General features: G+C 33.1%; 1 protein-coding gene across 1 annotated transcript; it reads right to left on the bottom strand.

Annotated features, from left to right (window-relative positions):
• Positions 1-7,786: 7,786 nt before the first annotated feature.
• Positions 7,787-10,681, bottom strand: LOC127080560 (isoleucine N-monooxygenase 1). The gene is made up of 2 exons (XM_051020877.1): positions 9,800-10,681; positions 7,787-8,419 (listed from the first exon to the last, which is right to left on the bottom strand). The coding sequence occupies exons 1-2, from the start codon at positions 10,679-10,681 to the stop codon at positions 7,787-7,789; spliced, it is 1,515 nt and encodes a 504-aa protein (XP_050876834.1).
• Between the last annotated feature and the right edge of the window lie 6,638 nt (positions 10,682-17,319).

Here is a 17,319-nt window from a genome sequence, read left to right as displayed (position 1 = left end):
GTCTCTTTGAGACTTTTGACAGATTTTTGCAAAAGTGTAAAAATGAAGCTTTTTTTTTTAGAATGAGTTTTCTGTGATCTCTTGTCTTATGGCTGCTGCTACCAATGTTTCTAATGACAGAAAATCCATGATAAAATCTCTGTTTTTTAGTACCAAGCATGGTCCATGGATATGTGGGATAGGTTTGGTGAAAATTGTACTTTCTTTCCAAGTTTCAAGCAAGTTGGCATGGGCTATGTACTTCATGGGAATGGGCTTGCAAACATATTTTAAATAACATTTCTGAACATATTCCAATGGCCAAATGGTAAAAAAATGATTATTTCAAAAAGTCAACCCTTGGTCAAACTTGAATTAAATGAAAAAGGTCAAAATATGCTATTTTGATTGGTGAAGTTTTGGCTCATGAAATTTATATTTTTGGAAAGAGGATGAAAAATGTGGTTTGTAGGAAAAAACCCCACCAAATTTGGCCAAACGGTTTGGGAGATATGGCCCTTTGAAGTTCAAGATTTTCTGAAATCGATTCGATCATAACTTGCCAACCACACATGGGAATTGAGAGTTCTATGACTTTTTGGAAATGGGAGAACAAGATCTTCAACTTTCATGTTGGGCAAAAATTCATTTGAGGCTTGTATCACAATGTAAGTTTGAGGATCAAAACTTTCCATTTTTGGTAAGTTTCAGTTACAGGCCCAGTTTCCGTTTTGGGAAATTCATGATCTGGCTTCAAATTCTTCCATGATGGTGTTTGGCATGATATATGATGACTATTTGGACATGAATGAACTCTCACAAACCAATTCCAATCAATCAATCTCTGATTAAATGGACAGTTGACCAACAGTTGACTATTAGGGTTTTTGTCTGATTATGCATTGACTGATGAATTCCAAACCCTAACTCCTTGAGAACTTGACTTCAAGTGATGTCCCAAGTTGTATGAACTCTTGATTATTGATCATGGTGCCCAAATTCCACAAGAATGGCCACCATCCACTGCTTTGACTGACTGTTGACTTTCTTTGACTTTTGACTGTCTGTGTATGAACTGATGATCTCCAAGCCTTCAACCCTTGACTTGAACACTTCAAATAGACCTCCAAGTCATGTGAACTTGTTGGACAAACCCTAGGGCCTTGGCTCCTTGAGAATTGTGCTTGCTTGCTTGACTGACTGATCTCCTGACCAGTTTGACCTAATTCCTTGATTGGCTTGCACTTGAGGCAAAAGAAGCAATGCAATGCTATGCAATGGACCATGATATGCTATGACCTAATATGAAAATGTATGTACAATGATAGGTGCAAATTTGAGGTGCTACAGTAGTATGAAAAATATTATATTTGTGGTTGCTCTTGGAAGTGAGCAAATGTTTAAGTTTGGGGTTGGGGTACTAGAGAAAAATGGTCAAAAACTCAAAATGTGGAGAAAATAAGAAGTGGAAAAAAAGAAACTTCTTAAAAATGATTAAAAGAATGCAAAATGCATATTAAGGACCATAATTGAAATATTTCTAGTACCATAAAGAAGGAACAAAAGGGTATAATAATAGAAGGAGAACTAGAATCCTAACTCCAAAGGTTTAAACCTACTTTTCCAAAAATATCATACCCGAACATAAGCCAAGATACAACCGAAAAAGATGTAAAATGTGTGTGTTTTGATTTCTTTGATGAATTATATTAGAACATGATCAAACTCAGTATATACTATTTTGCATGTAGATTTAGAGACTACCCTGTCAAGTGAGTGAATCAACGTGAGATGAGAGACAACTTGAGTACTTGTCAAAGTTTGAGGATGTTTTCTGAATTTTCCAAATGGAAGTTGGAAGCTAGACCGATGGTCAGGTAAAGAAAAAACTGCATGGTGATTTTGAATTATTATTATGCAACTTGTTTTCTATTTGGAATTGACAGTGCAAGCAAGTTACTTGAGGACAAGCAACAATTCAAGTTTGGGATTGTGATGACACTCCATCATTGCATGATTTTGATCAAAGAAACAGATCAAAATAAATTAAAGAGGAGAAAAAAATGAGGAATAAAGGCCAAAGAAAGAGGAAAAAATAGCTAAGTGTGAAGAAATAGGGACTTAGTGAAAATCATGTGAAAAGGGGAGCAAATAGTGCAGCTACTGGAATAATCACATGCAATATCACGCGCAGGATAGGGAAGTAAAAGCTACATCACGTACGATGCAGTTCATCACGCGCGCGATGACCCTTTTTTCTGGCCTTTTATGACGCGTTCTGATCCATTCTGAAGACTTTCTAAAGGGAATTTTAGTACTTTTTAAGGGTTACAAATTTCTACACCAAGAGGACGACTTGCAGCACTAGAAGGCATATTTGGAGAGCATTTGAAGCCATTGGAGGCCAATTATTCAAGGGAATTCTTATGCAAACCTCTTATTATTATTATTTTGGTATTTTAATTTGAATAATGAGTAGCTAATTCTCTCTATGTTAGGTTGTGTTTGATGAACCTATTTTGATATTGTTGGGACATGTGTTTGATTTGATATTGCATGAGTAATTTAATCTATAATTCTATTCAATTTCACCTTGTTCTTAATGCTTTTTATGTGACATGATCTTTTAATCTGATTTTAGAAATGTAGGGAATATTGACCATTAGTCTATATGTTGGACCTAGGGCAATTGTTGTGCTTACGCTGGTTGAATAGGGATAGGAGACCCCGAGTAGTGGCTTCGGAATTAACGCTTTGTTGCATTACCTAATCTTGCATATGTTGATAGGCTAGTGATAGAAAACTCTGAGTATTTATTAGTGAGTTATATCGCAAGAGATTAGATATAGCGGTTTTGTTAGTTTGCCCTGGGATTATAGTGCCAATATCATTCATGTAATGTATTGAACATCAACAATAGATAAATAAGGGATTCTATACACAACCTGGCCGCTTTCTTCTTATTGTCAAACAACTTTATTCTCTTTTTGCATTCAAAACCTGACCCCCCCCCCACCCAATTTAGTATTTTCTAAGCATTGAAAAAAATTGTCATGTTAAATAGCAGTCCCTATGGATTCGATCTTTTTATTACTCTGACACTATCGATACACTTGCTGAGAAGTCATCAGTGGTCGATTCAGATGTGTGTGATGTATGAAGCTCAAGATGTTATTAATATTGTCAATGACAGTTACACACTAGTTGTAGAAAATGAAACAGAAGCGCAAAAAAATGTGCAACATGAAACGAGGAAGAAGGATTAGAAGGCGTTGTTCTATATCCATCAATGTGTGGATACGAAGGTTTTTGAGAAAACTGATGATTCGATAAAGGCGAAGATAACGTAAGATACACTAGTGTGGTGCTATATTGGTCACGCATCAGTGAAGAAGGTAAATTTGCAGTCCCTATGCAAGCAATATGAGAATCTCATCATGAAGATTAATAGGAAGGTGCCTGATTACATATCCAGAGTAATTATGGTCACAAATGAGATGAAGTCTTGTGGAGAAACGTTATCTGAACAAGTAATCATTGAAAAGGTACTTATAACACTTACTCCTTGGTTTGATTACATAGTTGTAGCCATAGAACACTCTAAAGACACCAACACCATGAGAATTGAAGAGATTTAGAGTAGTTTAAAGGAATAAGAGTTGCGTATGACTAAAAGAAACTCTGAAAGGGAGTCAAAATAAACTTTGAAAGCTTCTTTTGTCAAGAAGCACCAAAAGATATTATAGATAGAGAACAAGAAAAAGTATGGTCGTGGCGTTCAGAAGTTAGAACTCTCCAAATATAAAGAGGAGAAAAGAATGTTCAGATGGGAAAAAAGAAGTTTGATAAGAAGAAGGTTCAATGCTACAGTTGCAACATGTTTAGCCATTTTGCTGCTGATTACTGGTCAAACAAGGTTAGCAAAGGTGAAGAAGTCAACATACCCAGATGAGATTCTAATGATAAACCAGTTCTATTTATGGAATTTGAGAATGTAGGTGAAAAATTGGTATGTTGGTGGTATATGGACAAAGGATGATCAAATCACCTAAATAGAAACAAGCAATAGCTGGTTGATTTTGATTATAGTACAAAGAGCAAGATCATATGTACTGATGATTGGTATTTAAATGTTGAATGAATAGGAAATGTCAGGGTGAAATTGAACAATGGCAAAATTGTACTGATCAAGAATGCATGGTATGTTCCTGGCATGAATAGCAATTTGATAAGTGTAGGTCAGCTGATAGTAAAAGGTTTTTTAGTATCCATGAAGGACAATCTCTTGAAGTTATATGACTATAGTCAGAAATTGATTATGCAATCTGAAATGAGAATAAATAGGACATTCAAGGTTAATGTTGCAACAAAAGAAACTTAATTCCTTAGTGTAAGAAGTGCCGGAGGGGGAAGTGAGTTGTGGCACAAGAGATTTGGGAATCTGAACTATAGAAGCTTAGGGCATCTGAGTTCAAAGAATCTGGTACATGGAATTCCAAGGATTGTGGCACCGGAGAAGTATTTTGATATATGCATGAAAGGTAAGTAACCAAGAGTGCCATTCTCATCAGAAATGCCTCTAAGAGAAACTCATGCTTTCGGTGTGGTGAATTTTGATGTATGTGGTCCTTTTGAGGTACATTCACTTGGAGGAAATAAGATTTTTGTGTCATTTGTGGATGAGTTCATAAGAAAGACATGGGTAGCACTCATAAAGTTCAAACATGAAGTGGACAAAGGTTAAAGATCCTCATAACCAATCTTGGAGGTGAGTTCAACTCAATAGAGTTCAATAAATCCTGTGAGGAACATGGTATTGAGTATGAGGTGACTGCTCTATACACTCCAAAACATAATGGTCTTACTGAGAGGAGAAATAGAACTCTACTTGACATGACAAGGAACATGTTGAAGGAGAAGAATCTACCTCACATATTGTGGGTGAAGTAATTGACACTTCAACATATGTGCTCAACAGATGTCTAACCAAGAAGTTAAAGGAAGTAGTTCCTATTTAATAAGTGAATTGGAAGAAAGAAAAGTGTTACTCATTTCAAGGTGTTTGGTTTTGTATGTTACAAACATATACCAGATTCTATTAGAAGGAAATTGGATGACAGAAGCAGGGTCATTTTGCTTATAGGTTACCATAGTACAGTTTCATATAAGCTATATTGTTCAGTCACCAACAAAGTTAAAGTCGGCAAAGATGTCATAGTGAAAGAATTAGAAACATGGGATTGGAGCCAGTCTCAATCCAACTCTGGTATAATGTCAACAATAGAGTATGATTCTGCCTCTGAAGGAGATTCTTCCTCTGAAGGTAATTTTAAATCTGAAGACGAGTCTGACTCTGAGGATGAGCCTGACTTTGAAGATGAGCCTGACTTTGATTAATTCTAAGTTAGCAATCACACCTACTGAGATACATCATAAGTTGGATTCTGATGCTGATGGTGAGGATGTATATGCTACAACCTTAAAATAGTTGATTGGTTCTCTTAGATATATGTGTAACACCAAGCCTGGCATATGTTATGCAGTTAGAAGGGTGAGTATGTTTATGAGTAAACCAAAGTGGTCACATTACCAAGCTACAATAAGGATCCTAAGGTATGTAAAAGGGACTCTAAGGCATAGAATTTTGTTTCCATCTGGAGTGTCAGATGATGCTGAGCTGATATGTTATTCAGACTCTGAGTGGTGTGGGGACAGAGTTGAGAGAATAAGTACTACAGGGTACCTGTTCATGTATCCAGGAGCTCCTATTTCATGGTTCTCCAAGAAGCAACCATTGGTTGCATTGTCAACCTATGAGGTTGAATATATAGATAGTGCTTTGTCAGCTTGTCAGGCTATTTGGATGATGAATTTGTTGCAGGAACTGAAGTTCAAGGTGAGTCAACCATTCAGATTGGTGATTGCTAACAAATCTACCATAAGTATTTCCAAGAATCCAGTGTTGCATGAAGAAGCAATCACATTGTCACTAAGTACCATTTTCTGCATAATCAAGTTCAAAATGGAGTACTATAATCTGCATGTAGTTGTTAGAGTACTATTCGAATATAGTTTGTAATATTTTAGTTTGCATGTATTAGACATAAGGTTGAATATATCTTATAGTAGATGAAAGTTCATGTATTCGACAGAGAGTCGAATACAACTAGTCGTAGTTGAAGCATCATGTATTTGACAGAGTTGAATAATATCTTATTTAAGTTAGTTAGTCAGTTTGAGATTGTGTGATGTGCAAGCAATCTCAGTATAAATAGGGAGGTATCATGAATTTGTAATGAAGAGAGAAACTCATTATTGATAGCAATATCAATAAAACTTTCTTCCTTTCACTTTAATACCCATACTCTCTCTCAATTTTATCTTCTCCCTTATTACTTAAAAGTTATCTTTCTTCTCAAATCATTGTGTGAGGGAATCGTCTTACAAACAATATATGGTTGAATCAGTTGAGTAAAGAGTGAAGAACGAGAATCTTGGATCAATCAAAAAATTGATTGAATCTTGTTCTATCAAGATCGATTCCAACATTTGGTATCTAGAGCGCTGAGTGCGATTCTAGGGAAGCACAAAACAATGACTTCTCATCTAAATGGGCATTTTAAGCAAATCTTCCCATCTTGGATGGCAGGAGATATGACAATTGGTGTAGGCATATGAAGGTTGTCTTTTGCTACCAAGACGTTTGGGATCTTTTGAAGAATGGAGTGACACTGCACATAAAGATTTAAAGAAGAAAGATTAAAAAGCTCTCTTTATAATCCATCAATGTGTTGATCTAGAAAACTTTGAGAAAGTTGGTGATGTAGATTCACTAAAGGAAGCATGAGACATCCTAGAGAAATATTTTGGAGGCTCAGAAGGTGAAATATTTTTTGGTGGACATATATATCTCGTTGTTTGAACAACCCTCATATCCAACATGTAGACAAGGACACACAATGGAGAACTGAGGGATGCCTCAATGGTTGAATAAGAAAATCTGGAAGAAACAAAAGACATATCAATCAACAAAGTCTTTGAGACCTTCCAAAGCATAGCAAAAAATATGGAAGAAATCAAAAGGATTAATGTTGTTATTGAAAGTTTAATGTTATTTTTGTTGTGTTATCCTATTTGTTTTCATATGTTGTTTAAATTATAGGTGTTTAACAATCGAATATCGTTCACAAATGAAGACTTTAGGATGTCCGTTCAAGATTTTGCACTTTGAGTTTTTGTCTTATTTGGTTAATTATTTGTATATTCATTTTATTTTTGTTTTGTTTAGATTATGTTCATGATTTTTTTCTGTTTCAAAAAATTCATTATGTTATGTTTCTAAATAATTTAGGTTCGATTCTATCTAAAAAAAATACATGGTAAAATGATTTTTTTTTAAATTAAAAAAATTAATAAACAAGGGTTTTACTCTCGGTTGATATTTAAAACCGAGGTAAAAAGCCTCAATTTGCTCCCTCAGTTATGAAATCTAACCAATGAAAAAAGTAAGGCGCACTTGAAAACAAATAAACGTTATTTCTGAAAATTGAACTCATGACCATTTTCATATTAATCGGTTAGCAAAACAACCAAGAGGAAATCTAACACATTTTCCATGACAATCTTATTTACCTCATATACAAAACTGATGTGAAATCTCTTTATCAATATCACTTATTTATAGTAATGAGTATAATCTTGAAAAAATTGTTTGAAGAAAATACATTAGAACAACAAATTGTTAAACCATTACAATATAAATGAACAATGTCGTGAGTGTTCTTCTTATCACTGTTGAGATTTTGAATCATAAAAAGTTGTACAAACTTAATGCTAGTCTTGGCTTTGCAACTGCGAGAAGTGGCTCAGCCAGAAACATATCATCTTCAGCCTCAACAAGGTTGATACCTGATGTATCGGCAGGTGCACTCCAAGTGAAGCCATGTAGCAACCTAGCCAGTTGCATAACAGTCATTGTAGTGCCAAGCATCACGCCAGGACAACTACGCCTCCCTGCACCAAACGATAAATACTTCAAATTTGGCTCTGTCAACGTTACATCAGATCCATCATTCTTGAGATGGCGTTCAGGTTTATACTCGTAAGGCTCTTTCCAAACTTGTGGGTTTCTTCCAAGTCCATCTCTTCCTATTATCACATGGCTACCCTTTGGTATGAAGTAACTTCCAACTACTGTATCATTCATAGAGACATGTGGAACATTGAAAGCCATTGTTGGATGGAGGCGTAATGACTCTCTCGCACAAGCTTTCACAAAGTTGAGCTTAGGAATGTCATATTCTTGGACCAACCTATTTTTCCCTACTATTTCATCTAATTCTTTTGTGGCTTTTTGAATCAATTCTGGGCGGTTTATCATTTCAGCTAATGTCCATTCAACTATGTTGGATGGATTGTCCACCACTGCCAAAATCAATTCCTACAAAGAAGTTTTATTTTAAGTGTAACATATAGAAATAAAATATATCGACACAGAAAACTAAGTTAGTATAATCAGATCAACAATAATGTATAATTTTAAATTGTGGTTGCAGTTGTGAAAGTGCTATTGCAGTCATTGTGGCATAAATTTTAATTAGAAGATCGTAGTTGATATCGTTCAAAGTTAAGATTTTTTATTATTTAAGAAGAAATTTGAGTTTTGGAGTTATCAAATTTTGATTTTGAAGAAAATAATCTAATAAACATGACTCAAACGAATCACAGACATTTTGATAGGATGATACATTAATTATTCAATTATTTAGAATACGATACATTTAAATATATATATATATATATATATATATATATATATATATATATATATATATATATATATATATATATATATATATATATAAAAATAAAATTAGTTAAATTGTTCGCTAATAAAAATCAATTAAGTTTATAATAATTGATAAAAGAATTATGAAAAAAAGAAAACATAGTTAAAGCTGAGAGAAAAGTAATTAGAGAAAAAATGGATCTTTGTAAGAAAAATAAAAGTGATGAGATAATTAAAGTCGAAAAAGTAAGAATCAATGATGAGGAAGATTGATTCATGTTCTAGAAATATGAATAGTCATGTGATTAATTTTCCGTATTAGCAGCTAGAACTGTTCAAGAAAACCACGAACTAAACTGAATTGCCCGAACAGAAATGAACTAAGGTTAAAATAAACCATTATGTTTGGTCAGTCAACCGAACCACGTTCCATAAATAGTTCTAGAACCGAATCATATATTAAATAAATCGAATTGAAATTAATTCTGAACCGAACCGAAATTGAAAACGAAAAATACTAAAAACAAGCTTTACATTTTAAAAAAAAATCAAAAAATAGTTTAACGTTTCGGTTTTTTAACAAATTGTTCGGTTTGAGAAAATTATCTTCTAACGATTCGATACAGTTTGGCATTTTGCAATGGTATATCAAACCAATAATTTTGATTCGGTTCGATTCTTAGTAAATTAAAATGGTTTTCTTCGGTTCAAGTGGATTTTTAGCATGATTTAATTTGATTTGATTCGATTCAATTTAGTTTTCTCATTTAACTGTAATTATCATATCAATAAGTATCATTATCATATAAAAAATGACATAGATCTTATAGTTCATTGCATCATTGAAATTGGAGTTCCAATTACAATAACACATGATTTATAAAACACGACCGATAGGTATGACATCAACAAAATTAGTGCTGCAACTGATATAATATCATTTTAAGTCTGCAATTTTTATGGCATATATATGGTTCATGTTCCTAAAAACAAAAAATATAAAGTATTGAAGTAATGTAAGTGTTGTCTTACCGTAACCTGTGCTTTCACTTCCTTCAATGTTAATAATGGATTATCATTGACATCTTTCAATGAGATCATAACATCTAACCGATCCTCTTCAACGGTCTTTGATCCATCATTCCACTCATTGAATCTCTCTTCAACAATAGAATCATGATACTTCTTCATTATACCCATTCCTTTCTTCACCTCCCTCTTATGTCCATCCCAGTCAACCACCCTCAACCATGGAACATAATCAGATACAGAGAAAGCATAAAGATGCTTAAGCAATACAAAAACAGCATCTACATGCTCTATTTCTTCAACACCAGGTCCTCCATCTTCCACACCTTTTCCGAAATACCTTCTACTGAAAAAATATTTCCTATACACATTCCCACAGTAATGTCTTGAAGCAACCCTAACATTCACCAGGTCAGCATTGTTGTAGACATAACACATAAGGTTGTCAGCTTCTTCATTTCTTTTGTCTTGAAGGAATTGGTGTCTTAAGGGAGAGAACAATTCGCTTGCGATGATTTTCCTCATTTTTTTCCATTGTTCTCCAAATGGTACAACAATTGATGTCACGTAACCTTCGGAGATGATATCAGTGGACATGGTTATTGGTCTTGATGCAAAAGTAGCATCATGTTTTTTTAAGATTTCAGAAGCAAGATCTGGGGAAGTAATAGGTATAACATGGACATTTCCGAGACGGATGCATGCTATTTCGGTGTTTAATTCTTCCATGATCTTGTATATCCATTTAGATACAGGCTTGTTTGCAAGTATCTCAGGAAGATTACCAATAATAGGCCATGGTTTTGGACCTGGGGGTAGATTCAGTTTCCTACTATTTATACAGACAATTTTTTTGATAATCATAAGACTAAGAATTGGAATCATCGGTAAAAATAAATAGTGTAAGGAATTTTTCAAAAAGTGAAATAGTTGCGATAACTGAAAAAATCTAACAGTGTATTCCATAATAGCTGGAAAACGGGTTTTCAAAAGTTAAGGAACTAGCTAGAAAGCGTAGAGGTGTTATGAATGTTGATATGTGGAGATCTATGGAAATAATTATGGTTTTAAATTGCAATAATTGCGAAGTTCAAGAGCCTTTGAGATGTGAATTGTATTTTTTTATATAAATTAACCTTTGAGAAAATTTATCACAATAGATTCAAAAGATTTAACACTATCACATATTTATGATTGAGTTTGAATCCATTTTTTTTGATTAAATTGAGAGAGATATGTATTATTTCAATTAAATGCTCTTAGGTTGATGCGAATTGCATTTGTTGTAGTATAAAATTACTTTTTAGTAATATAAATATTATATTGTTATTTATATTTATTTATTTATAAATAAATATGGCATAAATAAAAGAAAAATACAAAGGGAAAATGAAGATAACAACTTAACTCATCAACTAAAAATTAACAAAAATGAAAGATAATTAAATTCCTTATGAAACATGTTGAGTTTGACCTCCCGTGAAGAAAGATCTAAATATGGTTAACTCATTTGTTTCACTTATTTAAGTAGAGATGGTCAATTTAGGGTTAAGAGAGATAGAGAGAAAATAAATATTCAAAATAGAGAAAAGAGTTGAGAAACCTTTTCCCGTTTTTCTGCAATCAGTCTCACTAAATCGACGATTTCGAATTTGTTAATCATTGGATCGAGCTCAAACTTGGAGGGTAGGTTCATAACACTTGTATGTTCAGAATTTTAAAATAAGGTCTGAGTTGAGAGATATCGATTTTTCACTGAAGCTGCAGATTTGGGTAATTTTCCAACTTTTTTATTCTTATTTGTAAGCTATTTTTCTTTGTAATTTGCGATTGTTACCACTAGTTTGTGAATCACTTTAAGACTCTGTTGTACTCTTAATTGATTATAGTGGAGATATTTCTTTGGTTTAGACGAGTCATGGTTTTTACTCTCATATTTGGGGGATTTCACATTAAAATATTGATGTTTTTTTATGTATTTATTTGTTTGATTTGTCGTCTTATATTTGTTGTTGATCCTCATGGTTCCTACAAGTATGGTAAATTTTATATCTGCTGCATATTAGTCTGTTATTGTGTCTTAATTTTCCATCAGAGTGGCATCAAAGCTCTTGGTTAAGGGTTATTTTACCTGTTTGAATAATGGAGTCAAATACAAAGATGAAGATGGAATTGTTGAGTGGTTCTAATTACCATTTATAGAAGGACAAGATGAAAGACTAATTATTTATGAAGAAATTGCATTTACCAGTTTTTAGTTCCGCAAAATGGGATTTTGTGTCTGATGAAGAATGAGAGTTTGAACATCAGCGAGTATGTGATTTTATTTGACAATATGTAAAAGTTGATGTTTATAATCATATTGTTAATGAGACACATGAAAAAACTTTGTGGGAGAAGATAGAGTCCTTGTATGCCTCTAAATCAAGGAATAATAATTTTTTCTTGTTGAATAGCTTCATAAGTTTGAAGTATAAGGAAGGGACTTCTATTTCATATCGATTGAGTTAATTTCAAGGTCTCTTTGATCAGATGTCAGAAATGAGTATCAAATTTGATGATGAACTTTTGAGACTATTTGTATTGTTATCTTTACCTGAGTCTTGGGAGACGTTTCGGATTTCTATCACAAGTTCTGCTCCTATAGGTGTTTCTTTGGAAATGGATAAGGTTAGTATTCTTAATGAGGAGATGAGAAGGAAGGCACAGGGTTCTTCATATTAACCTGAGGTGCTTGTCACTCAAAATAGGGGGAGAATTCATAAAAAAGAACCTAAGGGTGGTCGAGAGAATAATATAAGCAAGTCCAAGCCACGTTACAAGAATCTCGAGTGTTATTATTGTCACAAAATATGATAAATGCAGAAGTATTAAAATCAGTAGAAAAGAGATAACAAACGCAAGAAGGGTGAGTCTAAATAAAGAGACCATGAAGATCATGATGATGATCGTGTTACTACTACTATTAGTGATGGTCTTGTTATACTCCATGATCATGGGTATGTTAATCTTATATTAAACAAGAGCATGTGGATATTTTGTTAGTGGTGCTACATTGCATGTTACACCAAGGAAGGATTTCTTCACATCTTATACTTCTAATGATTTTGAAGTGTTGAATATGGGTAATGATGGTGTATCTAAGGTAATTGTTGTTGGTGATTTTGTCTTGCAAGCCAACATGGGAATGCAATTGTTGCTTAGAGGTGTCAAACATGCTCCATATGTCCGCTTTAATTTGATATTTGTGTATATGCTTGATGATTATGGTTATGACAGTCACTTTGGTTCTGGAAAGTGGAAACTCAACAAAGGTAACTTGGTTGTGAATAGATGGGAAAAGCTTTCAAAATTGTATTGGACAAAAGCTTTGGTTGTTAGGGACAGTGTGACTGCTATCGACGTGGAAGCATTTTTGTGACCTTTTACCCTTCTATATATTTGTGCTAGAGTTATGCATTGGTTTGCTTATTTCCTTCATATTTCACTAATTCATCTCTAGCTTATGTCTTTAATTGTTCTTACTTACATTTAAGTCTTTCAAATGTACATTAGAACATTTGATTACTTATTTTTGTATTATTTATGATTGTTAATGCATACCTTGATTTACAAGTTTGATCACTTAATTATTACTTATTGAATGTTTGTGTTGCATGTCTATTTGCATTGTGTATCTTGTGACATGTTTATCTTTGTTGTATATGTGATCATGGTTGTTATATTTACTTCTAAGCTGTTTAGCTCATACGTTTTTTGGAATTATATGTTAGTGGTTATTTTCATTGGCTTTAGACACATTTCGAATTATCTCTTTTTGATGTTGTTAAAGGGGGAAGAAGTTGTAATGAGTCTAGAATTGTTTAAGTGTTTTTATGTGTTGTTTGTGTGCAATGTTTCAGGTGGGAGTTATACTCGTTACTCAAAGGCTGACTCAATTCCAAGTGAAAGCTTGCCAAGCATAAAAAATTGGAGATTATAGTTGCATATCTCCACTATTCGATTATTTTGTTGATTGTCTTATCGCTTTCATCTTTGTCTTATTTCGATTCGTTGAGTCTCCTTCATGATTGCATTTCTCAGAATCGTGTTTTATTTGATTCATTTTTAGCATGCATAAAACCTTAGTTAGATTTGATCTTAATCTAAATATTCTTTGATCAATAGAATATGTTATTGGAATGAAACCATTTTGTGTTTTTGGTCAAAGTTGATTCAAAGGTAAAATTTCAAAAAGCTTTTGAAAATTTGATATTTTACAATATTGATTTGAATCATTCAGTTTTACACCGAATTTTTGATCCTGATCAAATTGGACAGTAGCTAACCTCAGTAATTTGATCCTGATCAAATTTTACACTTGATCTTGATCATTTTTCTGGGAACATATTTTGTCTAGTTTGATTAGAATCAAAATTTGTACATGATTTGAATCAATTCAATTTTTCAAAATTCATGTTTGATTTTGTTTGATTTGATATGAATCAAACTTTGAACATGATTCAAATCAAATCATGTTTCCCTAAAAACCTTGTCAGTTTTGTTTCATTTGATCTGAATCAAGTTTTGTGCTTGTTTCGAATCATAAGGAATTTGATTCGAATCACACTTTCTCTGATCCGAATCAACTAGCATCTTTTTCAAAAATTGGTTATTGCTTTCATTCCACCTCATTTTGCTCAATTAATCCAAATCATATTTTTCTCGATTAGAATATAACCACCTTTTTCAACCATTTTGTGTGTTTCATCTCTAGAACATATAAATCATTTTTGTCATCATTCTACACATAACATCATTCATTATGTTAATATTTTTCAGTGTGATTTTGTGTGAAAATTAATTTCCTCTATTTTGGTGTTCAAAGTCTTGCTACGAATTTCTCACATCTTCAACTTCAATTAAGTTTAGATCTTAATAACGAGAGTTCTAAGATTGATTGAAGGAGGCGCGTACTTGAAACTAATCATTCTTAGATATCTTGTTGAGTCTTCAGGTTGTTAGCAAGATTGAGAGATTGTCAATGATGGTGACAAATTCCATTGAAAAGAAGTAGGTTCTTCTCTCTAGCATTGCCTTAGTAGTAAATGTGTTGAAGGAAACAAATAAGGAGAAGTTCTTCTCGGATATTCAGATAATTTCACCACTCAAGGAATAGGTAGGATCAGTGGGTTGATAGCTACACACGAAGACTTGAAGAAGAATTAGTGTTATTAGAAGGTTCAAGAAACGTATTCGAGTAAAGATTATGTAGAAGAGTTTGGCAAGTTTGTTGTATACAAGTCATGATCAAAATTAGAAGATTTATTTTCTCACCTGTATTGTGGATTGGTGATTGTATGAACTCTTATAAATATTTGTCAAATAACAAGCACTATGCAGGTTCCAATGGGAAACCATCAAAGAGTGCACATAGACCAAGCGAGGATGAACTTCGAAGCACCATAAATCTCGGTTTCATCTCTCTAACGCTTACTCTTGCATTTATATTCGTAGTGATTGCATGCTAGGTTTTTCAATTCCTTCGTATTATATCATTTTGTTCTTTATAGCGGTTAATTACGTAAAGCTTTAGGTTTTGTTGGAATTGGACAACTAGTCAAGCTAGTATTGTGATTAATAAATCTGAAAACGAATTGAATTTAGGAATTCACACATTTAATCAATTACGTACACTTCTTGTGACTACACAAATTGAACCAATCCATACCTATCATTTCATTATTATAATCCATATTTGTGAAACCAATTGTGTTAGCTTGATCAATAATCAACTGTATAATTTTCATTTTCGCTTCAAACATTCCGCTCGCAACTCATTTTTGAAAACACTATGATTTTGGAAAATGGAGGTTGCATTTTTTAATTTGGGTTTATTCACCCCCCCCCCCTCTAGACCATTTTTCTACTTCCATATTCACACCCAACAATAAATATCAATTACCTTAAACCCTTAACATCTTCAATAAAAGCTAAAACATCCAAGTCATTATTCAACAGTCTAAGTCCTCGAGCGAAAGAAAACTTAGGGTTTCAATACCAAATACATCTTATATTAAAATAACCTTCACCTTTTATCATACTTTCAATTTGCATATATGATATTAAGTCCACATCGCAGTCCAAATTCATTTCAGACAATGTTTCACCAATATACCACTTTACACGATGATTGACCAATTGTTCCCTTTTGTGTATTCTATGTCTTACAGTTTATTTCTCTATTGGCCTACATAAAACAAGTACAACAAATAACCATTGCAGGCATGAGGGACCATAACTTTATAATAAAATAACCATTACATACTTTAGGGACCACATGCCAACAATAAACCAACAACAACAAGTGAAGACATTAGGGACCACATGTAAAATAAACTCACAACAACAAACATTCTAGACAATAAGGACCATAAGAACAAAATATTATGGAAAGATGAAATATAACGACACCAACCATTTCGAATAAAAAATGCAAAAATAATATTGTCGCATCTCGTAAAATACGATTCCTCGCGATGGTCGCGAAAAAATTTAATGTTCGAACAGAGTCGCCATCAAACTTTATTTATCCCAATGAAGGAATAGGAAAATACCGATAAAACCTTTAGAAAATGGAATAATGGTCCTCGCAACCATATTCGGGTTCGGGAGCGGATTACGTAAGGGGAAGGTATTAGCACCCCTTACGTCCGCTGTACTCAACGGGAACCTTTTAGTTCTAATGTGTGTTTCGAATGTTAATTTATGTTTATTTGTTATCTTTGGGTTATAAAATTATTAAAAATAGAAATGGATGAGGATCTCAGAAAGGGGAATGGGAGGTTTTTTATTAGTGTGCTTGCGAAGATACAGCAATCTCCTGTCTACGTATCCTTATGGTATAATAAGGAAATCAGAGCATTCGTAGTTCGGGGAACTACGGTTGGTTGGTTTTTTTAGTGGACAACTGATTAGATCGTGTTCTAAAGACTAAACGTTGGCTTATCTACTCTCGGCGGAGGCTTAAGTGTAACAACCCAATTTTAATAATTATTTCTTATATTATTATTATTATATTTTATTTTAATTATTTGGAGTGTTAATTAATTAATTGGTTATTAGGTAGTATAATAATTGATTATATTAATTAATTTGGTGTGTTAATTAATTATTTAGTGGATATGAGATATAATTGAATAATTAATTATATTAATTAACTTGGTGTGTATACTGTGTTGGTTTAATTTATTTGAATTAAATAGAGATATTATAATATTAGGTCTTATTGGGCCTAATAATTAAATTAGAGGTATCACTCTTTAAGCCCAAATATAATACTAGTATATAAGAGGTGAGGAGAGTGAGAAGTAGGATTCATTTGATCATTTGACGGCAATAGAGAAAAAGAATAGGAAAAGTAAGGAGAAGAGGGGAAGAACAAGAGAGAAGTTAGGGTTCCCAGAAAATTGAAGAGGTAAGGGGGGAGATCCTTATTATTATGGGTTAGTATGATTGGGTCAATAGGTAGAAGTATGTTTATG

This window comes from Lathyrus oleraceus, chromosome 5 (genome assembly GCF_024323335.1).
Source record: "Lathyrus oleraceus cultivar Zhongwan6 chromosome 5, CAAS_Psat_ZW6_1.0, whole genome shotgun sequence".
In the NCBI taxonomy this organism is placed as follows: domain Eukaryota; kingdom Viridiplantae; phylum Streptophyta; class Magnoliopsida; order Fabales; family Fabaceae; genus Lathyrus; species Lathyrus oleraceus.
The sequence above is the reverse complement of the archived record's forward strand: the minus strand, read 5'-3'. Positions and strand labels throughout refer to the sequence as shown.